General features: G+C 52.3%; 1 protein-coding gene across 3 annotated transcripts in view; it reads left to right on the top strand.

Moving 5' to 3' along the window:
• TRIO (trio Rho guanine nucleotide exchange factor) overlaps positions 1-26,098 on the top strand; it is a 300,662-nt gene that overhangs the window by 235,216 nt on the left and 39,348 nt on the right. For all 3 annotated transcript variants that reach the window (XR_004952348.1, XM_016152143.2, XM_036225270.1), the window contains one exon: positions 24,534-24,826. Coding sequence is in view for 2 of the 3 variants with exons in the window: in XM_016152143.2 (XP_016007629.2) it covers positions 24,534-24,826 (293 nt within the window). In the remaining variant the exon portion in view is untranslated. The remainder of the gene's footprint in view (positions 1-24,533; positions 24,827-26,098) is intronic.

The raw sequence follows: 26,098 nt of genomic DNA, 5'->3' as shown, positions 1-26,098 counted from the left end.
GGCGGTCAGTCAGAAGGCTAAGGAACCTGACCTTTGAACTTCCACCCCGCAGCCAGCTTTGTATAGGGGAGGGGTCCTGGCTCCCCTTTCTAGGGTCCCATGTGGGTGAGACTGGCCGCCCTGGAATCTTATGAGATGCTTCACTGCCCAGGCTGTCAGGCCTGTCTTGGGAGGGCTGGCCAATGATCCTCACTGCCCGGGCTCTCAGGCCTGTCCTAGGGCAGGCTGGCCGGTGGTCCTCACCACCCAGGCTCTCAGGCCTGTCCTAGGGCAGGCTGGCCGGTGGTCCTCACCGCCCGGGCTATCAGGCTTGTCCTAGGGTGGACTGGCCAGCGATTGTCACTGCTCGAGCAGTCAAGCCTGTCCTAGGACGGGCTGGCTGGCAGTCGTCAGAATCCTTTGCACACCTCGGCCATTCCACAAGGAGGTCGTTGTTTTCCCAGACATTTCTAGCTAAGCGCAGGATGGGGGCCCCAGGGGTTGATTGTCTGGAGAGCCCTTCCAGACACTCGGGGGACAGTGAGCAGGCTCGCCGCCTTGGCCGCGTGGCGAGGCCACGCTGGAATCCCGTGTTAGCCCAAGTCGCAGCATGGCCCTTGGGGTCCCCGGCGCCCTTTCCTCCCCAGCCCCTTTTCCAGAGCCTTTGAATTTACTAGAAGGAAAGAACGTTAAAGTTCTGTTCTTAGAGATCCATCAGTTCGTTTTCCGTTTGTCTCAGAAATAAGTAGAGCACTTGGGTTCTGGGTCGCGGAGCGGCCTGCGTGACAGAGCCCCGCAGAGCGCGTGGCTGCGGCAGCAGGAGCGGGCGCTTTCTGGAAGCTGCAGGGCCACGACGGAGGCGTTGGCAGGGTTGGTTTCTCCGTGGCACGGTGTCGGCACGTGGCCTCGTCCCTCGTGTGCCCTGCTGCCGTCGCTGTGTCCGGTTGTCCTGTTCCTGGAGGGACACCGGTCACGTCCGATTAGGACCCACCCGAGCAGTTTCCTTTCAACTTAACCCCCTCCTTAGAGACCCCGTCTCCAGATACCGTCGGAATCTGAGGTTCTGAGCTTTAGGACTTCACCATGCAAATTTGCGGGGACACAGCCAGCCCATAAAAGGGGACTGCCAGGGCCTCAGAAGGTGAATGGTGACAGCGTGCCAAGCCCGCTGCGGCTTCTCTCCGTATTTTAGTCCTCAGGATGCCCCATGACAACATACGCAGTTGTCACCCCCATTTCATGGTAAGAAATGGAGGCTCAGAGAACTGAACTTGACCAAGCCTGGCAGGTGATGGAGAATGGGATTTTTACAACAGCACTCAGACTTCAGGGCTCCAATTCATAACCACTATGCATCCTGCTCTCCATACGAGCTGGAAGGAACCTCTCCAGTCCAGGGAGGAAGCTGTAGCCTCTAGAAAGAAAACTCGGGTGCTTAAGCCCCGACATTTGTGGAAGAGCTGCTTCCAGAAGCCGGCCTCCGAAGTCCACGACACACGAGCCGTTTGCATTCCTGGGGCCCTGAACATTCCTCAGAGGCCACGGCCCCACCCAGCAGTCGCTGCTGCGGGGAGGATGTTCTCAGCTTTCTGATTTGAATGATGCTGTAATTCCCGTTGCCTCCGACTGCCCAGAGAAGTCGTCCTAACGGAAATCTGTTCTCTGTCCCTCTCCGTGGCCACTTCCTTCCTGCCCCTCCTCCCCAAGTCAGCACAGAACTTGAGTGACTTGCTGTGAGTCAGCAAATGGAAGAACCAATCACAAAAGTAAACGCAGTTCTTTAAAATCAGTTTGCTTTCGAGAGTAGAAGTTTTCTGCTCCACAACCCATATCCTCTCTCTTCCTTCGCCCTCCCCACCCCCGCATCCCCCTAAAAAACCAAAATCGGCTGCCTGGGCTCCCAGCTCTTCCTCGGAGGAGCTGGGGAACTCCGCTTCCTGTCAAGTCTTCCGTTCCGACCCCTCCCCGACTGATGCTGTGGGCTACACCACCCCGAAGTGTAACAGAGTCGGGACGTCACAAGCATGCATTGGCTGCCACAGGTTGGCGACCTCGCTCTACTTCTTCGAACACTGCTGTTTTTGTTGTTTTTTTAGGGAACGCATTTGCGAGGCCACCAGCTCATGTTGCCATTCCTCAGATAACCCCCCCCCCCCAGTGCCGGTGCAAACAGAGAAGGCCACATAGCGAGTTAAAGCGCGCGATGTGAGAAAGGCGCGTTTGAATGTTTGTTTTGTTAAAGAGAAAACCTCACATCGCTTGTGAAAAGATAGTAAGTAAGGGAATGAAAAGGAGCCTGTGGGATTCTTGGCACCCGGACGAAGTGGTCGGAAGCCCCATAAAGGTGCTTTTGTGGATTGGCCGCTGTGCTGGAAAGCAGCAGGAAATGATGTGCTGAATGGCGCCTTCAGAAGCAGGACTTAGTCACCCAGCCCCTTCCCTCCGGGGCGGGGGCGGGGGGGGGGGTGCTATCTGCGGGACAAGAAACCGCACGAACCGCCCTCTGAACAGGAGCATCTTTGTGCGTGGGGCCTGAGGAGCGCGCCCCGGCTGGGGCAGCTGTGCCAAGGCCGCACTGCGGTCGGGGCCCTGCGGACGGGCCATCAGGAAGGAGGCGGGCCGGGAGGACCACCGGGCCGGGGAGGCAGGGCGGGAGGCGGCCTGGACTGGCCGTCCGGCAAAGCCACAGGGCTCCCCAGCACCCCTAACGCCTGCTGTCAGTAACTGGGCTTTCAGGACCCGCTTGAGGATAGACCACCAAAAACTCATCAGGGTCGTTGCCGATGCTTTAAGTCTCAGCTAAACACTGCCGATTTTTAGAGGAAGTTGTAAATAATGTTCCTAATAGTTAGGTCATATGAGTTTCAGTCTTAAAATGAAACGGATGCTATTTTGTGCGTGTATCCTATCTCTCACTCTTAAAATTTTGGAGTCCTTTTCAGCCTTCATTAACTTGCTGATTATTAGTGTTCCCTTTTTCAAAAGGTGCTATAATTTTAATAGAAAGACTTTGGATCCTTTGGGTCATCTGAATTTTAGTTTACAAAAAGCATTCTTTTAAGTGTATTTTTAGTCTTAACTTTAGAAGTATTATTTGTATATGGACCCTTTTTACTGGATTTTTTTTTCTTTGAGATCTCCTTTGGTAAAAATGACTTCGTCTCACATTTGGACAGGTAAATAACAGGCGCCTGCACATTAAAGCTTTAATTTTAAATATTTGAGACATAATTACAAAACAAGGCTACATAGCATTAATTTTGTCCCAAAGAATTCCTTTTCAACCAATCTAAATAAAAATGCCTTTATTTTCACGAGAATGAGATTGGCTATTATAATTTTGCCCCATAAGTGTGCAGGAAAATAATGATTTTATATCTCTTCAGGATATTTTTTTTTTCAATAAATCGTAGATCTTTTTATTTACTGGTCATTTTGAATTTGCCTAATACATTTCTTTTCTCATAAACGTTCTCTGACTTTGCCTATTTTTTTCTGGTAACTTTTTTCACACACTGTTTCTTTAGCAAATTGCATTTATATAACGTAACACTCAATATTTTCATTTTCAAAAACTCTTCATTTTGAAATAATCTTAGACTTACGGAAAAGTTGCAAAAATAGTACCAAGAATTCTTGTACACCCTTACCTAGCTTGTCCAGTGTCGGATGACCCTGGTTGGGATGCAAACCCGGAAGCCAGCCCCGAGGCAGCAGTTAACCAAGCCACACCTTATTTGGGATGTTGCTCTTATGTGTCTTTCCTGGTTCAAGATCCAGCCCAGGACCCACGTCATACTTCATTTTCTGCAGTCTGTCATGGTTCTAGTACCTTTTCTTGCTTTTCGTGACCTTAACAATTTTGAGGTATTTCTTTACTTTATAAGATGTCCCCTCACTTGGGCTTTATATGATGCTTTCTCCCGAGTAAATAGAACTTACGTGTTTTGGGCAAGAATGTCACAAAGGTGACGCCGTGCCCTTCCCAGGCCATCACATCCGGGGCCCTCGGGAGGATCCGGAAGTGTCCCATTGCTGGCGACCTTGATCCTGCGTTATAGCAATGTCTGCGGTATTTCCCCGCTGTGAAGTTACCGTGTTTCTCTTGGCAAACGCCTCGTGAGAGAGACCTGGAAACGCAGATCCCTGTGCGTCTCATCCCGCCTCGACCCGCTGGCGGTAGCCCGCAGCCCTCATTCCCGGGGCGTTTGCGACAGTCATTCCTGTGGTGATCGTCTGTCTCCCTCATTTCTTCTAAATTACTTAACTAGAACCCTGGAGAGAAGAGTAGTCCCTCCGCCTCATTTATCGGTCGCCTCGGTTATGAATGTCAGCAGAGAGTCGCGGAGGTTTTGCCCCGCGGGCCGTCACTCAGTATGGCCATGCTTCGTCCCCCGCATCGTTCGAGCCGCGGTCATCGCGCGCTCCTGCGGCCCGGGCTCCGCGTGCTCCGGACGCGGGCCCCTTGTCTCTAGGGCGCCGCCTTGCTTCCCGGCAGAAGACGCCCCTGGCCGCCTCGTGTTTCCTTTGCTCCAGCCCTAGCTCAACCACGTCTCCAGGAAGCCCTGGTTCCTCCTATTGGAGAATGGCACCAAAAACGGAGGCCTGGGAGCCGGGCGCGCTCGGTGCCACGCGGTGGCGTGACTTCTCGGTCTTCTCTGCAGACGTGCGCGTGTCCGCACGCTCGTCCGCGTTCACGTCCCGTCCCCCGCTCTCTGCGCGCCGGCGCGGGCGTGAGGGAGCGCGCGGGATCGGACGGAGCCCCGACTCCCGCGGACAGCGAGGGCGCGCGCCTCGCCCTCAGCCCTCCGGGCTCGCAGGCCTGTTCCCTGACGGGCAGACACCTGCCTCTCCTTGCCCAAATGGCTTATTCGTTCAGTCCTAGGATTAAAGCCCATTTTTTTTTCATCTTCGGAAATCAACCCCATCTCTCTTCTCATCACCAGCCCCTACCCCTGTGAGATGCAAACCGAACGGTTCTGTTCATCTTTGGTTTTACAGGGTCACAGCCAAAATACCGTTCTTCAGAGTCGCTTAGGTGCGCACTGCCCCCCGCCCCCCCGTGCGGTCACGTTTTTCCTTCGCGACGCCGTCCATTTTGAGCACACACGCCAGTCCTAGGTGCTCTTAATTATTCCTTTTGGGGGCACGTGAGGCACGACCGTGGCCGCAGGCGTCAGCAGTCACTGTCGCTGCGCGTAACCCTCTCTCTCTCCCCGCCGCGCCCCAGCGGCCCTCGCCGTCGGGCCTCGCAGACGAACGCGCTGTCTGTGCGAGCCCCGCCTCCGGCCGCGCTCCCTCCGCTCTCCCGGTGACGCTCGTAATTCCGTGTCCAGCCAGCACACGGGAAGAGCGAAAGCTTACTAGAAATACCAAAAGACGAAAACCCAGGATTTCTCATTCTCCTCCTCAAACTCCGCTTTTTCATTTCCGCGTCGCGTTCCTCCTGGCCCACCAAATGCCTGACATGTTTGTCTCCGACCCGCGCGCCCCCCGGAGTCCGTGCCCCCGTCCCCCGCGGCGCTCAGCTCCGTCCGTTGCGGACCGACCTCGCCGTTCCCTCCTGTCCTAGGCCCCGGGCCTTCCGGCCGCAGGCCGTGGCCACCGCTCCCTGACTGCCCGCCCCGCCGGACGGCTTTCGCACTCTGCGGACAGGCTCGCTCCACCCGTTCTGCAGCGGCTCGGTCGCTTCCCATCTTCCTGCCGGTTATGGCACGTCGTCATTCCCCTTGAAACGTCTCCCCATTAACCGAAGTCACCAGCCTCTGGCGCCCCCTCCTCCTCCTCCCAGCCACGGCCACGGTTCCCCCCGACGCGTTCCTTCCGTAGTCTGCCGACGTCGCCCTTGGGTCTTCTTCACTTGACCTTGGTCGGGCTCTGAGAGCAGATTCCCAGCCACGCCACCAAGGCAGAAGTAAGCCTCGGCGTTCACACCTTGTTTCTGGGAGACCTGGGCCCGTTGCCTGAACTTTCTCCCTCCCCCCCTCGCGCCCCAGCCCTGCCTGCGTCCCTGTCCTATGTCCTCGGGTCAGCCCGCTGAGACGACCCCTCCTCCCAGGTCGGGCTCACGCGGCGCCTTTACCCGGCCTGATTTATCTCCACTTACTTTGTAAAGTGCCATATAACATAGTAAATACTCTGCAACCTCACACTTCATGAAGAGACGGCAGGAAGGGATGAGAACAGTTTTTTCCGTTATTCGCTCATTCCCGTGGCGCTGCATTTCTGACAGATGTGAACTGGAAATTGGAAGAGGGCAGTCGCTGGGGAGATTTCCCATCTTAGCCAAAAGGTTTTATTCATTTTTGAGCATCGTTCCTTTCCCCTTTGGTAGAGGACATATATTGCACATGAAATAATTAATTTCCCCAACAGCTTTTTTTTTTTCATTTTAATTAATGGCCCTTACTTGGCAGTCTGTGTTTTTGCAAAGGGACAAAGTGAAATATTTAATAAAAGTTGTAGTAAACGAAACCTCAGAATGTCAGTTAACTTGATTTCCTTTAGGACATAATTTTTACTGCATCCCCTCCCCCACACACACACAAAAAAGAGAGATTATTTATTTGGTAATAAAAAGTTTTCATGCATAGAGAATGCAAAAGTGCTCTGTGCAGAATTCTGCCTCTTGTCTAGTCCCGGCGTAGGTACGCCCTCTGGACCTGCCAGGAGACCATAGCCGGGAAGAACAGCCTTGCACTTTGCTTTTGGTTTTTTAAGAAGAATACGAGGCCTACTGTGGGCCTCGTATAAACACCTGCTCCTACTTTGTAGCTGTTTGTCTTAAGGAGGTATCAGTGCCTGAGGCAGCTTTGTTTGGGGGCCCTGGATTTAGTCTCTTCTTCTTCATTTTTTTTTTAATAATTGTTATCATAAGCTGAGAACGAAACTAGAAGTCTATGCTATGTTCACAGTTTTTAGTTAGAGAATTTTCGAAATTTACTTTGCAACACATGTGGGGGAGAGTGGAGGGAGAGCCCAAGTCGAACTGTTTTTTAAACTGCAGGACTAAAAAAGACAACATTTTTCTTAGCAAATCATTAGAACAACAGACGCCATTCACGCTATCAGGTTAGATACACCAGAAGTGGGGAGGGTTGTTAATAAAGAGACTCTGTTGGAAGATAAGCGAAGGCTTCAGCACATAGAGCTCCCTCAGAGAATGTGTGAGTGAGCGAGGGCCGCGTCGCAGCTTTGCGTGTGAAACGCACGTTCCAGGTGGCGGCCGTCGCAGGGCAGCTCGGAGAGGGCCCTCTGCGCGTCTCGAGTGCACGAGAGACACGCGAGTGCACGCGCCGCCCGTGAAGTCGGAGAGTCGGGCCCCGCGGCCCTCAGACAGTGGACGTTCTGCGAGGCCACTGTGCCGTGTGGGGCGAGGGGAAGAACGCGTGGACACACTTAGGAAAAGAGCAAGAATGTGTTTCGGCCGAAGAAAATAACCCAACTTCAGAAAAGGACAAAAAACGAGCTTTTAAGACGCTTTGCTACAAATGCCTTTACAAGCCCCAAATACGAGGAGATTCGTTTTCACTTTTACGGCTGCTGCTTGTAAGAGAGGACGAAGACATGTTTCTAATAAGCGAGGAGCGGCATTGTAGCACAGTGATGTAACCAGCTGGCCGTGGACCAAATTGCCTTTCTTTTTGCTATCAAGTCACATCAGGAGGCACTGTTTGTGGTATGTCTCAGAGAAGACCTCCATCCAAACACTCACAAAGCCCAAGTCAGAAAGCCTGGCGTGGGTCCGTCCCCCGGCGTTTCACTGAGCAAGGAAATCGCAGCCCTGGCTGGCGGAGGGAGGAGAAACATCTGGCCGGCTGCGCCCTCAGAATTTCCTTGAGCTCCAATTAGAGTCACTGCGGTAGAATGTGATCCAGGGCGTCTGGATATTCCCACATGTGAAACCCAGAAACTGCAGAGCGAGCGGGAGCCGAGGGGCAGGCAGAGGGAGCGAGCCCACCTCCGGGAGAGCAGCTGCAGCCCGGGCCCGGGGCTGCACAGTCCCCTCCCGAGTGCCTGCCACCGAGCCTGCCCGGCCGGCTGCCCGCCAAGCACCTGAAGATCCGCCGTCTGATCTCGCCGGAGAGTGGTTACTCTGGCTGCTCGTGGGGACAGATCGGGCAGGGATCCGAGCCGTTAGCCTCCCGGCAGCTCGGCACGCACCATGCCAAACGGGGTTAAGCCAGCGGACCCGCTGGACGCGCTCTCCTCCGTGGGCGCTGCCTACCGCAGCGGCGGGCAGCCCGGCAACTGCAAGTACTGGATCCTGGACCTAGGTACGCGGGCCGCCGGCCCTCCCCGGGGGGCCGCCGCGGGCTCCCCCTGCGCGCTCTCGTGGGCTTCCACCCTGAGACGAGCCATCTGCCTTGTGGGGGGGCTGTGCGGGCATGTTCCGAGGGGACCTCTAGGAATGAGACGAGAGACGGGACCGTGCCCTGTGCAGTCACGTTGAGTGCTCCGTTGCAAGGCACCCTTAGTATCCAGAGGCCACTTTTTTCTTCCTTGTAAATGGCAGGCAAACAGTGTACAGCAGTCGGAGCCGCTGCAAATTATCTTCTTGGGATTTTAGTTGGTCTTATGTCTGTTTCAGTTTTAATTTTGTTTGGGGTTTTGTCAGACTCTCCAAGAAGATGGCAGTGTCCCGCGTTCGTGTTTAGATTCTCTTTTGTTTTCTCAAAAGAGCTGCAGCTGTGTAATAAGATGATACAGTTACATGGGGGGAAAGGGTGGCCAGGAAGCGCCGTTGTATTTCAAGGGAGCATGTGCGACAGGCTCTATACGCAGAAATTGAGTCAAGACAAGAAAACTTAACTCCCGCAAAAGTAGTAAGCGTTCCTCCATGAGGAAAAGGCAGCGGAATGCAGAAGACCGGAGGGAGGGAGGAAGTTGGGCCTGTGGGTCCCCGCGGACCCTCCCGCAGCACTGCAGACGAGGCTGGCTTTCCCGCAGCCGCCCGTGACCCCCACCCAGGCCGCACGGCCGGCCACGGCCGTGAGGCTCTCCCTGGCTGCCTCCTGCGTGCCGGCAGGGTGGCCTCTGCCGGAGTGTCGCCGCTGGCCCGCTGCACGTCCGGTGCTCGCCTTCACTCTCCGCCGGCCGTCACTCACAGGTGCTCCCGGCGTGGGCAGCGAGGAGCAGGGCACCAGGGGGACCCCGCGAGACCTTCCGGGCACTTCCAGGTTATTGCGAGCTCCGTAGGGAAGGGTTCAGATGGAGGGATCCACCAGAGAAGGGGCACCAGAGGGAAACAGAGGCGCAGGAATGCGCTTTCGGCACGCAAAGGGCAAGTGGCACGGGTGACGTGTCCGTCCGTGCGACACCCCAGGAAAACAACAGAACCACCTTCGATTAGTGGGTCCCGAAGGAGGTACGTGGTGGCTACGTAAATGTTCAGTTTCAGGGTATAAACATTGTTTTTCCTAATATTTCTCATACTTTCTGTTTACAAAGCTATCAAAACATTTTTGCAAGTCACTGACCATGACGTTTTTTTCATACTTATGTTAATTAAATTGTTCCAGAAAGGCCTCCCTCTCTCGAGGGGTCCAAGCTGGGCGGGTCCGTTAGGGACACTGTGCATTGGGAACTCTGCACTGGGCAGTGACAGTCGATGACCCATAGGATCTCTTTACTGAAAAACGGTGACATCTGAGCAGTAAAGAGAACGACTGGGAACATCGAAAGCCTGGTTCAGAGTCTCAACCACTCATGAGTCCTGGGTCCCTGGAAAGTTACCTTCTCTCTCTGAAGTTTAGTTCTTTGTCTGCAAAATGGGGATGATGAGAGAGCACTTCTCTAAATGTATCATAAACATCCCCCAAATTTAGACTAAAATGTTATCATGAGCAATTTTGCTAAAAAGTGTTAGATTTCAGGAAGATACAGCATTCTTCTTGTAGAGGGAATTTTGAATCCTAGGAGTATTGTCATTCCTTAGGAATTCTTCTGAAGGGACATTATTAAACTAACTTTTTAAACACTGAAGGGTAGGTAAGCTATTATATTTTTCGTTTCTCCCAGATATATTTTTGTTCTGGCAATTTTCAGACTGTAATGGAAACTCCAGGTGATATTATTCAAGCTGTCACCACAAATTTTCTAAGATAACAAATTTGGAAAGAAATTGATGTCCACTGAGATTTTTATGGAAAAGAAAATCTAAACTCTCTGAGTAAAAGATAAATGAGAGAAAGGAAAACTGTAGTTTGCTTTTTTCTTTTTTTTTCTTTTTTCTTTTTTTCTTTCTTTCTTTTTTTTTTTGTCCTGGAGAAATACGACTGTCCATCTTTTTCCAAACCTTCATGGTACTTCCAAGACAGTTTTCTAAATGCCATGTTATCTAAGTCATATTTTAATACTGTCTGATTCTACTCATTAAATTGATTATGGGGTAAATATATATGTATCTGGCTTAAAAAGGAAAAAAACGACTGAGTAATATCCCATAAACAAATCCCAGAGTAACTTTAAAATGCCCAGTGAATTACAGAGAGTAATTACAAAGCCTTTCTTTATACCCACAGGCAGTGCGGGGGTTCATTTGTTGGAGTACCTTGGGGAAAGGCAGTTTTTCTGCTTTCCGACATACTCAGTGCAAATTCTTGTGCAAATGTGAAGTTCTGCTTGGAATAACATGCACGAAGCTGTTTTCATTTGCAGACGTCGCCATTGCCAGTAACCGGCACAGCCACAAGCCAGGGGAGTTTTGCTGCTAAGTAATTGCTAGGAAGAGAATGCAGCAGAGGGGCCAGGGCAAGTAGAAGCGTGCGTTATCTTTGGAGAGGGTCCCAGTGGGAGAGCCCAGTTACTCCGACAGGGCAGTGGAGCTGTGAGGGTGCTCTCGTTCGGAAACCAGTACCCTTTCGTGGACATGGGGGGTGCGGTCCGGTCCAGGGCTGGACAGGGCCCCCTGCGTCAGGAAAACCGATGCAGTGATCGTCCTCAACGTTAGTCAGATCCACATCCAGAGGGAACTGTGTGGCTCACCATTCCTGTACTCTCTTCAGCTCTTGTTTGTTTGTTTGTTTGTTTTTTGATGAGGAGGGTGGATTCTCACCAGTGCAGTTTTTGTTTTCATAATTTAAAGGAAAACACTGGCAAGGCTACATGTAGCACAGACACTGATTTCTCCGCGGAAACACACACTGCGAGCCCACGCTGGGACTGCCCAGGCAGGCTCAGACCGCGGCCGCCTTCCCTGAACCCAGGACCCGCGGTTTCCTGGGAGCAGATGAAAACATGCCAGCGTTCGGCACGATGCTGCTTCAGCTGTGAAGACCGGTCGTTTCACACAAGTGACCGTGCACACTAAATGCTCTCTCAAGTAGTTTTTTGCTCTTTCCGTTTAAATGAGTCAGAGCTTAAGACACAACATGCAGAGTGCGGCGGGCACGGCGTGTGACTGCGGAAGTTCGACCCCCAGCTTGTCTTGGCTCACTCTGCCGGTGCCAGCCCGGCCAAGTCCTGCTTAATCCAGCAGTTTCCTCATCTGGGGGCGGGGGAGGGGAGGTGGAGTATGCTTGCTATGGTTTATGTTCTCCAAAAACTACATTCCAGTTTTTTTTTTTCCTTTTAAGCAATCTGCAGTTTTAAAATGATTTTGTTTTCTCAGTTGTCACTCATCAAAGATTTAATATTTAATTGCCACTCTCAGCTCACGATGACAACTTTTCTTTCGAGGGGGGAGTAGCGTTACACACTAAACTTATATCTATTCCTAGCCAAAAAGCAAAGAAACTTAAAATTGTTTAGCCCTAGGGTGATTATGCAATTTTGAAATATTAAAACTTTTTGAAGTTAATATTAAAAAGAGACTGAAATGTCCCCTCGGTGCCCTGAAACCTGCAGGTCCCGGGACAGGAGCCCTCAGAGCCGGGGCCTTTCCTGGCTCCCTGCAGGCTGGAGCAGCCCCCTCAGCGGTAGCTTCTCTGTGGCATGTGCTCTTTCTGAGTGTATCCCTTCCGCGGGGCTTCAGGGGGAGGTCAAATTTATGGCTCTTCACTCTGAGGAATTTCCTCCAGGTGCTCAGAGTGGTCCTGCGGGGTGAGTGAGCCGTCCGCCTGGGAGCGCAGGGCAGGGGGCCCTGGAAATGGTCCACGGAGGCCCCTGCATTTCCTCTTCCTGTCTCCAAGGCCTGCAGGGAGCGGGTGGGGAGGACCGCAGCCCACATGCTCCACGCTGTTTTTTTACCGTTCTCACATAAAACCATGCAAATGTGAACAAAGTGCATCACCCCAAAATATAGAGCTTCTCTGAAACTATATGCCAGCTGTAAAAAAAAAAAAAAAAAAAAAAAAAGGAAAATCCACAGACCTATAGAGCAGCAGCGGAGCGTGACACCCATAAGCAACCACTGAAAATACTCGGACACGTGTCCTGCTGGTCTTTATGTGAGATGGTGCGCCTTTCATTTGTACTTTTAAAATTTGGCTATATGAAATCATCTCTGCCTTTCTATTATCTCAAATGCCCAGGTCAAGTGTTTGTCGTTAACTCTCATTAATAGCCAGTCATAGTCCTGAAAACGGACCTTACCTTATCAGCATGAAAAGACTAGAGCTGTTCTGTCTAAGGATACAGCCCCCAAAAGCTTCTGGAACAAAGTTTATAGCCCTAAGCCAACTCCCCTTCCCTTTTTATCGCCTAAAGCTGATGGATTACTGCAAGAAGTGGCCCAGTGACCCGTGTGAGGTTGAATAAGGAGTCTTTAATAACTAGAAGGGAAGGCGCTTATTATGATGTAGAACCAAAAATCGACTGTTTGTCCTTTGTCTTTCTCCAGCTGGAAAGAAAGCCAGCACGCAGTGCGAACCCCAGCCGTCCTGCACCCCCACACCCCGGCCGAGGCCGTTGGGTTGCTTCCTGCTGCTGCCGCCCTCCCGGGCTGTGGCAGTGCCATTCTGCCACACGGGGCACTAATCAAAGCCAAGCACAGGGTTTGCGCATTGATCGGCGCTCACAGCAGAGGCGTTCTTTTCCTGTCCTTTGTCTCCGAGCCTGCTTCGTTCCTTCCTGGAGCAGCTCCAGGCATCCCTGCCCTCCTCGCTTCCGCCCCAGTGCTGTCACTCAGCTGCCCTAAGAGCTGCGACTGAGGGAGGGTCCTTCACGGGACACCTGGCTGGTGAGGAGGCGCAGGGCTTCGTAGACCCGCCGGGCCCGGGCTCAGCCATCTTTCCTGAAGCACGTCATGGCGGGGGTTTCCGCTCCCACGTTGGATACGTGAATAGGCAAAGGCAGTTGCTCAAACCCGCTTTTATTTTATTGTGTTGGCTTTTGTTGTCGTGTTAGTATGCGACGTCCTGTAAAGAGAGTGGGGACAGTCCACAAGAAATTTCAGAATCATAATTTGGGACATAAAATTCGGTGCCGTTAAGTTCTAATAGGGAAGTGGGGGCGGGCAAGGTGTCACAAAATCAAACGAGCCGAGGTTATGAGATCACAGCCTTGAACCCCGTGTTCTTGGAAGTAGAGTGTAGCAATGAAGGACACACACACCTTGGACTTCCTGCCTCCTCGAGTTCGTGGTTAGCATTTTAATCCCGTTTTCAAGTGCTTGGCTTTAATTAGAGCAGCATTTTGCTTTTGGTAGACGTGTTAACTAAAATAGAATTGTGAAAGGAATTCCGACTTGGTTAGAGCTTTTCATTTCTTTGTTTTTGAACCAAACCACCAGGGACCCTAGAATATAATGTACTAGATATTTGCTTTGCGGTTTGGGGGTGGGGGGATCATCCATTTCCTGATTCTCCACAGCTGTAACTCTTTCTAAACTAATACTCCATCCCTTGAGACTGAAACTCCAGCTAACCTGCCCCGTAGATGATGTGAAGAGTGATATAGCTTGGCAAGCTCACTGCAGAACATTCCAAGGCCAGTGTGGTTCCCCCCCCCCCCTTAATGCTATATAAAAATGAGTATATGGCTCTATGAAATGAGTTATGTGGCTCTATGAACACATAAGTTTGCATGGTTTATAGCATATTGTGGTTAGGTATGTTCTTATGCAATTTATGCATTTTCAAGAATGTAGGAAAAAGACTTTTGCATGTTGGCATTCCGAATCTGGTCTTAATTTAAAATAATAAATTTATATGTGAATGAAGAGAAATCTATCACCACCTGAAATAAATCACATGGTTTAAGCCTCTAACTGCAGAATGTTCTTTTAAACCATTTTGCATGGAGATGTCTTTGTCTTCATATAAGACATTTCCAACTTTAAAAAGCTACAAATTGCCTCCTAAAAACAATCTTTGGTTTCCTCTTTAAGAAGGTAGCCTAAGTTATTTCATTTTTTTTTTTTCAACAGTATTAGAAGACATTAACCGAAAGCATAAATTTTCGTTGGGAAGAATGTAGTTCAAGTGTGCGCCTCCTTCAGATGGGGCTAGAACTTTCACTGCTAACACCCTGTGTTTAATATTAGGAATCAGTGTGCCCATGAGTTAAACATTCATGTTTCTTAGCCGTGTTCGACCCTCAGTAAGGTTCTGTGGGCACCTGGTGATTGCTTATTTTCTCCCCCAAAAATTAACTTTCTGTTCCCTCAAGCGATGATTATCTATTCAGGACAACAATAAGTACTGTATCGCCTTGGGAGTAACTTCCCAAATGAAGAAATTAAGAATCGACACATTATTTTCTCACAGAGCAAGCTCATGATCCCAAAGTCAGCAGTACGCTGAACACTAAGTAACCTGCTAGACACACGGAATTTGTTTTTTAATAATCCACCTCTGTGTAAGTGATACTGGTCTTAAGTAATTTTGCGCATAGAGCAGCCATTTGACTTCTTGGGAACACAGAGGGTCTCAGCCTCGAAAAAGCCAAGCGAATAGAGGAGCATTCAGAAGTTTCCCCGGTTTCCGAGCCTTTCAGTGGACAGGGCCCAGAGCCGCGAGCATGCCCCGGGATGGGACGTCATGAGCGGCCTGCTCGGTGGGCCTGGGTGGCTGCGCGGTCACACCGAGCACCCTCCTGCAGAGCCTCCGGGGGCGGCCTGGGCCTGCGCCTGTAGCCTGTAGTTTCGTCTGTAGGCGGAAGAGGCAGAACCAGGTGAGGTGTCAAAGGACCGCCTGGCTCCCCTCTGCCACTGCCCTCGGGGTCGGAGGCCGCGCACCAACCAGTTCCTCCTGCTGCTCAAGACTTCACGCGTAGCGGTGCCACCGTGGGCTCCGAGTGGGCAGCGGGACCCCTTGCTGGCTGGAGAACTGTCCATGTGAGGGCCGAACCTTTCACCCTTCTGATTCCCCCGGCCGGTGACGCTGAAGCTGACGGGGTGACTCCTGCGTTAGGAGGGTAGGGGCAGGTTGGGAGGCAGCAGAAAGCTCCCCAGAAGTAAATGCCTGCAGCTGGCAGGATTGGTGTGTTTCCGGTCTCATTTTTATGTAAATGCTTGAAAAGCGACTTTCTTTCATCCAGCAAGGATATCTTGAAACATCTGCTTTTGTCCTTGTGTAAAAGTCAGGAATGAGCCCAAATCTCCTCCTCCATCACTGGCAAGATGACAATGCCTTGGGAATTTCTTTTTGTGACAGTTTTAGACTATTGGTTGCAGAGGAAGTCTACTGTTCATCTCCCAAAAATTTATTTCAAGGGCTAGCTCCCATATAAAGCAGAGAAAACGGCCCTGTCATTCAAGAGGACAGGAATGTGGGCTAGAAACTCTTCTTGAACAAAGCAGGTATCTATCCCAAGAGGGAAGGATCCCACTAAAAAGTAAGCCCCGACGTACAGCAGAGTTTAAAGGGAACTTTCTGACAGCGTGGTCATGTTTTATAGCAGTGTGGTTTTGACTGTGCGGCTTCTGCCTGGTGAGCCGCTGGCCCGGGTGTGCCCACTTCTCCCTGTCCCACCCCTGGAGGTGGGTGTCAGGTAGGCCGTCCCACCACAGCAGTGCCGGGAGACTGCCGTCTTGGCTTTGTCTTTGCTGGGGGCTAGTTTGCCCCTTACTCCAGCTGCCCCTCTCCTTCCCACGCCCCCAGCATCCCGGTGACAAGGCATGACAGCCACCAAGCTCATCTTTTCTGGAAGCCAGCAGCCGGGCCATAACTGTCACCAGTCGCAAATCCGTCTGTACCAGAGCGTTCCTGATCCGGCAAATGAGCCGGGTCCTGTTTTCTTCAGGGCCGGATAATCGGTCCAGTAGATTTGGATTAAATTCCTTACACTGATCAAGGCTAACCCATTCTTTCTGTTGTCCACTATCAGTAATGACTCTTTCCTCATTATTTCATTTCTGAGGTGTTTTCAGATCTCCTCTTTGGCAATATCCAATATCCTGTTCATCTGCTTAGCCAAGCAAAGGATCGTGGCATCTGCTTCCACTTGGATTTAATTTCTTTATTGGAAATGCAAGTAGTGGAATTCAGAGGGAGACAGACCTCTCAAAAGAGACGGTTTCTGCGTGGAAATTCTGACAGGTCAGGGTTCCCCTTACGAGAACGAGCTTGAGAGGAAAAACGATGCTCGAAGTTTTGCATTCGTTCACATAGCCACCTTTTCCAATGGTAATGTGAGGTTTCAAGTGTTTTCAGAAACCACACTGGGAATAAACAGCATTTAGAGATTCTCCGAGCGTCCAACGAGCAAGTCTGCACGTGCAGCTTCTGCTGGCAGGTTCTGTTCGTTCTGTTAGTTGAGGCGAATGTTTCAAGCCTCCTATCCCTCATGCGCCTCATGGCAGGCGGTGTTGAAATGACCATTCTCTTCCCAACACGACGCCCTAAGATGAGAGCACAAAACAGGGAAACCGCTGTGTGCCCACACTCTCGCCGTCACCCGTCACAGAAACGTAGAGCAGTTGCTTCTAATCGAGTCCAGTTGTTCCTAGTGGGGTCCGGTTTAATTAATGCCGGTGATTACCTTGTGTTCGTCCATTCGGGGGTCCTGGAGGTGGGCTGCTAGTGAAGGGCTCCCCCGTGAATTCATGGAAGGGGGCCGCACGGGGAACAGTGAATGCATTGGTCATTTATGTGCATTTTCTCAGGCAGCAAAGACCATGTGTTCTTCATTACAGTGCGAGCCGCGGGCCATGCTCTGCTGGACCTCTGGTTGAATCTAGGGATTATTAAAAAAAAAAGGGGGTGGGATTTATCTTTCTCCTTCATATTTTCTGTGTTCACTTCATATTTGAAAGCAAATACAGGGTCCGCATCTTTGCATGGAGAATCGCCGTGCACCACGTTGTGAAATCGGTGACATCCGAATCTCACATTCCGCTGCCACGTTCTGAGTCAATCATGGTCCTTCAAACCGGTGCCCGGGGCCTCTGTGCAGCTTCTGACTTGTAGAGTCTCTCTCCCGTGTTAACACGACTTTGCAATATAAGTCAATCAAGAAGTTTTCAGATACTTATTCACAAATAAAATACAGATTTAAACTTGGAAAAAAAATTCTAAAAATTCTTGCTCCTCCTGTATTCTGAACCACCAAAAATATAACCATAGCACTGGGCAGATCAGTTTCCTCTTCTTTACCTAAAATGCTCCAGGTAATAATACCCTGGCTTTGATTTATTCATCATCTTCCCAAATCACTAAACCTACCCTGTGAAGGCCATGTAGTCACTGGGTGAAATGAAGAGACGTGATCCCTGGGAATGGATCTGGAATAATAATTTATAGATTAGCTCACTTTTTTTTTTTTTTAATGCGATCTTCAGGAGACTTTCTGGTGCATTATGGTCTATTTTCTTTTTATTCTAAAGAAAGGTCACCAAAAAATTCCAGAAAGCAGGGCCTTAAAATCCAGTTTGAGAAACATAGAGATGACAATTATTTACTCAGAAAATTGTGCTCTAGAATATTTGAACCAACCCAGTCAGCAGTGGTAAGCTAACAACTTACTCGCTCTTTGCTTTTATATGTGGTTTATAGCTCTGATTACCACACGTACATTACAACTCCCTGGCTTGGTAGACGAATTTCCTAACTAACAACATGATTTGCAGCATTGAATTCTTGACAAGACAGAGGCCAGTCTGTTGTGACGTAGTGTGATGGCATTGTCTCCAGACTTGAGAAGCGTTTGTTCCAAAGCGCACTTGAATCACCTCCCTCTAGCACAGAGGAGTAACTGCTGGAGCAACATTTCTCTAAGTCCTGACAACTAGAATTGTAAATCGGCGCTTTGCTTCGGGGCGTGTGCTGAGCTCTGAGCCGGGCTCGGCTGGGACAGAGGACCTGTATCAAGGTGTCACCGCGTTCTTCATTTAACAGGTGTTTTAAACACCTACAATGGACGGGAAGACGGGACTGTCTTTCTTTAAAACTAGCTGCCGCGGTTCCGGGAGATGCGGAGGAGAATTTGGAATGCGAGGCAGCTGTTTCTCGGAAGGTCTCGCAGTGCCGAATGCGCGCGCACGTGTGGTGGCCCCGCCTCGTCAGGCGTGACACGGCTCTCCGCGCTGGCCCTGTGTGCGCGTGTGCCTGCCGTGACGTGGCGTGAGGGCTGCCTGTCGCAGCAGACAGGCAGTGAGTGACCAGTGAAGAGGACCGTGACACCAGCCGCCCAGCGACCAGGCCTTCGCCGTCCCAGCCACTCTGTCCTCCAGCTCGTGGCCCAGGGGTGCCTGTCTCCAGATGGGGCCTTACACGGCCCCCGGCTCCACTTCGTCCCTCTTTCTTCCTTGTCTTTTGCAATTTCTCTTTCTATGCAGAAATGTGAGTGTTGCCTCATGTTTGTGTTAGGCTATCAGTTTACAAAGACCTTTTTTGTTCCTTTTCCCCAGCAGCCTGGTGAGGAATCTGTCATTTCACAATCAGGGAACTGCAGGCCTTGTAGGATGCCCACGCCCAGGTCCCGACCCACGGCGCGGGGTCGAACCCCGGCCCCATTGTCTTCGAGTGACCACTGATCTATACGGTGCCCACTTTAAGGCAAAGGCAGGCTTCAAACCCTGGGGCACAGCATGAGCAAAACAGCAGAGCCCGGCCCGCCAGAGCCTCTGCCGCGGCCCCCGTGACGTGGAAGAAGCCCCTCGGCATACTGCAGGGAGCACTCGGGTCCGGGGCCTGTCCCCGGGGGCCGGAGTTTGCGAGTCCACGTGTAGCCATGCTCAGCAGCCCCTTTTGTACACTGGGACGCTTGTAAACATCTCTAACACTTTTTACCGTTCCGAAAATGAGGGGAAGCTTAAAATGAAATGTGCTTCTTCTCGGTGTTCAACTAGCAGGATGTGGACCCCTTTCCTTTTTTGCCTTTTTTTTCAAGTGCCTTATTAATCACAGATGTCTCAAATTTACAGACTGAGACGAGAAGGCGATTTTTTTCTCCCAGCAGTTTTAGAGTCGTGTGTGTTCACGTGGTGAAATTCTTCCCCGTGTGGGGCTGAGGGTCAGGACTCCTGTTTTCCCTTCCTTTCTTTAGCTTTTTTCATTATTTAAAGAAAAATCTGGCATGGACTTGGTGTGAACTCTGACTTCAGCCAAGAAGCCATCTTCTCAGGGTTGTTTTCCCACTAAAAGCAAGGAGAGATTAACTGATTTTCCTCTCTTAGGGCTTCAGGCAGATGGCTTTCTCATAGACACTCAAGTGTCTTTTTAAATGGCTGCAATGTGCTGATAATGTCTCTGTGCTGAAGTTTATTTTGTCTGCTTAATAAGGGACAAGTTATTTTAAAAACCAGAAACAATGAAATAGTCCATTAGGTCGCTTCATTCGTTCTGTATATATTTAAATGTGACTTTGAGTTATGTCCCAGACACCATAGTAAGCCCGCGATAACCAGAGTGATGAAAGCGAAGCCCCGTTTTCTGGGTGCTCAGTAAACACGAAGCGGTAAGCTCTGTATGGCGAGGAGGTCCTGCAGGTCACCTCAGCCGTCCTGCGTTTGTAAATGGCACTCCGCAGTTTGTAAAAGCTCGTTCACGTTCTTTATTCCATGTGATCCTGCTACAGCCTTCGGACAGGAGGAAATTCAGAAGCTAAAATGGTGGCCTGGGGTCACAGCTGTTAACGGGGGGCGGGGGGGGCAGTGACAGGCGCCCACGCAAACCCTCCGACACATCCTCAGCCCCTTCTGACACCCTCGATGGATCTTCCATCTGGACCTTGAACCAGAGAGTTTCCCCAAGCTGCAAGGAACCGAGGAAGCACATTCCCCGGCGAGGCTCGGCGTGGACCCCGGGCGTTCCCGTGGACGTGAGGGGCGTCATGCCGAGAAGCACGGGGCTGAGTGCGGGGTCTCTCTTTCTCTCAAGAAGGTGGGAGTCGAGGGGAAGGTAAGAGGCAGTAACCACAGATTAGGAACAGGAACAAATACAACCTCTTGAGTGACAAAGGAGAATTTCTTGGGTCAGTCCGGTCCTGTGACCTCCCTGCCCGGGTGCCCGCACCACGCGTGGTGGGTGACGTTCCTGCGCCCCGACCCCCACCGAGGGCTCAGCCCGGCTCTGCCTTGCAACGGAGCTTTCTCACAGTGCAGGTCGTTACGAGAATAGCCTTGACCCATTCTGAATTACCACTCGTAAGTGAGTAATCCACAAACTTGTCACTTGCAGCGCATCTCAAAACCGATGGGGTCCTGTCTACCCCAGCTCAGGACGGCGCCGCTCACGTGGTGGACTTAAGTCACCAGGCAGTAGCTTAGGCTGGAAAATAGCCTGTGGTTGGTCATCGACTCACCCACCCTTTCATCATTTATTCAGCACATACTTATCAGGCTCCAGACAGCCCGCTGGCTCCAGGGCATGTGGGTGTAAATAAACTAGGCCCAGCGCCCATCACCGTGGAGCCTGGAGTCACGGTCACGGTCGGCTTCCTGTCTTGACAGTTGCCCCGTTGGGCAGGAACTCTCATAAAATGGTTATACAGAGCTCCAGCCATAAGCTCTCTGCCCAAGGACGACTCCTGTGAGTGGCCTAAGCCGTCCACAGCCCACCCAGTCCTGAGCAGAAAGGCGAGGCCTCGGAAGAGGCCTCAGAATCCTGTGTGCCTCCACCACCAGCCGCTCTACTGGGGAAGTCATTGAAGCTCTTCCCGAGGAAACCTTCCAGAGTTCTCTGTTCACCGTGCAGTTTACACACAAAAGGTTTGCCTGCTGCCCAGCGACATCAGAGACCTTGATTCTGTTAGGACCTGTTGTTTAATTTAAAATGTGCAATAGAACAGTCTAGCAGGTGAAGTCTGCTCTTCAGATAACTAAAAATAATAGCTGGCACTTTCTTTCTATTATGTGTCAGAAGCATAAGGAATTGAACAATAAAAACGAAGCGGAAAGGGAATCATTTACCTATTTTGCTTTTTTTCCATTAATCGCCAGAATTGTGCGACTTAAGGTATCATCAGATCTGCAGTAGACAAAGTAACCTGCTGATCTTAGGGACAAATGAAGTAATTTCTCCTCTACATTTTCAGGCTTCTGAAATGAAATTGTTTTCAAGATATAATTTAAAATTTGACAAAATTCCCTTCTTAGTTTATAATGGCTGCTAGCATTTTTCTGTGTCATAAACATTCCAGCAAAATGACACGATGTCACTTGCGTGACTTGATCAGTAGCAGCTCAGGAGGCGACGTGCGGCCCCCCCGCCCCCGGGTGTGTCCGTGGCCGCCCCGGGCGCTGGCGTGGAGCCGCTCTGCCCGCTCTGGGTCTGAGATGGGCCGTCGCGGCCGTGTTCGTGGTACTGGACTTGCCGTGTGAGGAGGAGGACACCTCGTTTGAACCTCCTTCCCAGAAGGGAAAAAAGCCAGATCCCAAGTAGCCGAGCCCACAGAGAGGAGAGAGGGGACGACGTCTCCCATTTCTTTTTCTCCCTGAACCAGCTCGTGGAACCGCCGCCTGCTCTCCCGAGGAAGGCTAGAGCACCCCGAGTGTCACCCTCCTGAAGCCCGTGGGTCCCCAGAGCGTGACCGCTGAGCCGCAGTGCCTTCTGCCCGCTGGGTCTGCTGGCCGCGGGGCCACTGTCCCGCGCCCCTGCCCACATGCACACGGGCGTGCAAGAGCGCTGCCACTGTTCCGGAACCCTCCGGGGTGCGTGGGCAAGAGACGATCTCAGAGCGCCTCGCGGGCACCCTCTTTTCCCTCAGGATTGCGCGCTGCATCGCATCCAGGCCACATCCCCGCAAATTCCCACTTTCAGGCAGAAGAACACCGGTGACGTAGTCTGTCGGCCTCGGCGGTGTTCCCCGTTCGCTCTGCTTGTGAGTGTCGAGACCTGCGGTTGACGGAGTTTTCTCGTCCTCTCCGGCCTCCCGTGGTTCGCACGAGGCACAGCCCGGTTCCGTCGGCGACGCCTCCCCCGGCCGAGCTGGTCCAGGGGCCCTCCCAGCCGCCCGCGCACCACCCGCACAGGTCTTTGTCTTGTGCCTTATTCGACTGGATGCATCATCCGTCGAAGAAATGACTGTCCCTGAAATACGGGCTATGAATCGGCTTGCTGTTCCTTCAGGCCGGAGGTTTCCGGTGTTCCCGCTCGGTACTTAATGAGCACCTGCTGTATGTGAGGCCCTACGAGTCATCAGGCACCAAGACCCATGAGGCCCCTGCCTCCCGGAGCTCACGTTCTCCGGGACGTGGGTGGCAGGCCCGGCTCTCGCAAAGGCCGGCTTCCGCGCCACCTCCTTAACGAAGCCGCCCGCGGCCACACCACCTGCGTCCCTTCCCCTCGGCCTCTGACGGCGGGGGCGCTCGCTGACAGCACATGTCCGCGCTTGCCCGTGCGATGGTCGTGTGGTTCCAGAAGGCACCGGTGGACCGCGTGAGCGAAGCAAGTGGGTTTTGTTCACCTCTGTCCAGGTTTTGTTTACCTCTGTCCAGGGCTCGGCTCGGCGTCACAGCACATTACATGACCGTGAAACGTGTCCCTGCGTCTCACTTGTTGTCGGTGCTGTAAAAAAACCTGAGTGGGATAAATACCCCCTGGCAAGTGGATTATCCCAACCCGCCTCTCGCTTCCGCCCTTGTGCTGTCACTGCCCCAGGAGTCCCCGAGGCGGGGAAGCGCTCGCCGCAGGAACGCCATCAGAGCTATGGCGCGACTCATCCTCCCCCAGCACGGCCAGTGGTGGCCGAGGACAGCGAGACAGCTGCGACAACGTTCTGCTAACTGTCACTTAAAAATAAAGTAAAAAGCATGCGTAAATACATGGCCGTGCGCACCCATACAGACCGAGGGAAAGGCTCTCATCACTCTTAGAGAGAATGCTCTAGAAATTAGATTGGAACCAAAGTCAGCCTCTGGGAAAATCTAGACCTTTAGGGATGAGAGCGCCTACTTGAAGCGCCTCAGGCGTTTATGGAGGATCACGCCCGGCCCGGGAGGCGCAGGCCAGGGAGGGGATGAGGCGGCAATTAGACTGGGATCCAGTGTCCGGAGCGCGAGTGGGAAACTGCCTTCCGGCCGGTGACTCTCGCCCGTGGACGCGCAGGACTGGGCGGGACTCACGCCCTCGCTTCGCAGCTGCCTCGCACGATGCTCTCCAGCGCCACCGGAGGACAAGCAGCTAGCGCAGGTGCCCCCGAAAAGAGTCTTTTCAAAGATTAACTGTAATCGATTAGTAAAGGCTTTAAAGAGTTCAGAAAGTTACAAGCGTGCCGTTTCCGCAAGCGCCCGTTCCCTTTCACGGGGGCCAGGGTCCCCGTCCACAGCCCCCGGCTTCCAGCTCGTGACGTGATGCCCCTGACGCCAGGGCTCTGCCGAGTGTCAGCTGTCAACTAACTTTCTTTTATCTCCTTTTTTCTGAAAAAAGTATCAACTCCAGGTCAACTATGTTTAAGATCCAGTAAGAACGTTCACTTGGATATGTTCTCTGCAGAGTGTTTTGGTCTTTTGAAGGAGGCTCCTCCTCACATTTCTTTTTCAAATGTGCAGGTTTTCGTTGTTGTTAATTGCTGCTAGTATTTACTCCAACATAGGCAGTCACTTTGCTGAGGCTGGGAGCAGAGGTGCCAAGTGCCCGTGTACTTCCAGAATCTGGCTGTGAACGAGGGTCTGTGTCCGGATCCCCCAGTAAACCTGCCAGCGTCACCCTTTTCCACAGCCCCGTTCGCCCCTGACAACACCGAACTTTTAGGGGGTGCCATTTGTCCCGAAGGCTAACCAGGCCACAGCTATACTGATATTCTCTCTCTCTCTCTCTCTCTCTCTCTCTCTCTCTCTCTCTCTCTCTCTCTCTCTCTCTCTCACACACACACACACTGTACTAATACACACGCATGTACACATGTTTTTTGAGTTATGCTTTGATTCACTGGGAGTGAGTCAGACTAACACATTTATCCAATAGAATTAGTTAATTTTCTTCGAGTTGTTTAAACCTTTCTTAGATTTTTAAATTAAGAAAACGGGTGAAAGTAGTTGAGACATTCTGTCTTCCGACGTCTGCGATGTTTTAAACGATAATGACGTTTGAAATCTGTGTGGTGATGACACTGGACTTCAGGACTGGTGCGTGGGGGTGTGGGGAGAGGGCAGTAGGGCCCGGCCGTCTCCCGGGACGCGTCCACCCTGCAGGGCGGGCTGGCGGGACCAGCCTGCAGCGGGACCGCGTGGGCGGGGGGCACCGGGCTGGCCCGGCCGCCCGTCAGTCTTGCCGTCTCTCTCGCCTCTGCAGACTCGCTCTCCGTGTCCAGCAACGACGCCAGCCCGCCGGCCTCGGTGGCCTCGCTCCAGCCGCACGTGATGGGCGCGCAGAGCTCCCCGGGCCCCAAGCGGCCGGGCAACACCCTGCGCAAGTGGCTGACGAGCCCGGTGCGGCGGCTGAGCAGCGGCAAGGCGGACGGGCACGTGAAGAAGCTGGCGCACAAGCACAAGAAGAGCCGCGAGGTGCGCAAGAGCGCGGACGCGGGCTCGCAGAAGGACTCGGACGACAGCGCCGCCACCCCGCAGGACGAGACCGCGGAGGAGGTCAGCGCGGCGCCCCCCTCCTCTGGCCCCGGGACGGTCGCCGCCCTCGGGGCTCCTCTCCGGGCGGTTTTCCGGGTGGTCCCGGGAGGGGCGGGGAGCCCAGTGAATTCCCAGGGGGCTGGGCCGCTGGCCCCGTGGGGACCGGCTCTGGGGAGAGCCGCTTCCGTTTACAGGGTCAGGGCCCGCCTGCGGCTTCTGAGAAAGAACTCGGGGACCCCGAGCTTTCTCCCAGGGGCGACTCCATCCAGAAGCAGGTGGGTGCTGAGCCGTCTCAGCCCCTCCCCTCGGCACTCCTGCCGTGGGCGCAGCCGGGGGTGCCAGCCGGTGCTGCCAGTGGCGTTCGCACTGACCCTGGTGGCCGCACATGCCAGGGAAAGCTCGGATTCAGGGCAGGAGAGGCCGAGAGGAACGGTCCGTCTCCTGCCGTCCCCGCCACCGCCCCCACGGTTACACGCACGCCTCGCCCGAGTGGAAAGTACCCAGCGGCTTCCTTTGCTAATCAGTAGTAAACCGCATTATTCCCATGTCAAAGATAAGTGTATGTAGATCAGTCAGGAGTATTTTTAATTTCTCTTTTTCTCTTGGTGGTTGGGGGTGCTGGCAGGCTGAGCCGGCAGGTGGTGGCAGCGAGGGTCCCACAGTTTTTAACTTAACTTAGACCCTGTCCAGATCCCTCGTAGTCTCAAAAGGCAGAAAAAGGCAAACAGAGAGAAAGGACAAAATGAGTATCATTTAATTTATTTTGCAGATATGGGTTTTCTGCTGCTTTTTTTCCTGGGCATGTTTGGCCATGCATTTTCACTGGCGTGTGAGGGTTATCGTGTCATTTGCTTTCTAAATCTGTGTCCTCTTAGTAGAACTAAAACAAATTCTTTTCTAAAAGTAAGAATAGAGGAAAATTAATGTGATAACCCAGATTCTTAAAATGCATCTTGGATTGCATTTTTCTTTATGCCATTATTATTTACGTGCATTTTATTGTAGCGAGGGACCAAAAATGAGATGTAAATAGACCAGAGGAACTGAATCACCAGGAAGATTATGGTTCAAATATTGGAATCTTTTTTTTTTCCCCTCCTCGAAGATGAAGTATGTTCAGAGCCATAACCGATAACACTGGCGGTTCCTTCGACAGACACACTCGGTGGCCCTTCTCGCGTCCAGGGTGGCAAGCCAGGTGGCGAGGCTGCCTGAGAGAGCGAGGAGCCACTCACCGCGAGAGGCGGCGAGAGCACATCCCCGCGACCCGCGGCCTCACGCTGCCCTGGCTGC

Source organism: Rousettus aegyptiacus, unplaced genomic scaffold (assembly GCF_014176215.1).
Source record: "Rousettus aegyptiacus isolate mRouAeg1 unplaced genomic scaffold, mRouAeg1.p scaffold_m13_p_8, whole genome shotgun sequence".
NCBI lineage: Eukaryota > Metazoa > Chordata > Mammalia > Chiroptera > Pteropodidae > Rousettus > Rousettus aegyptiacus.
This window is presented reverse-complemented; position numbering and strand designations above follow the sequence as displayed.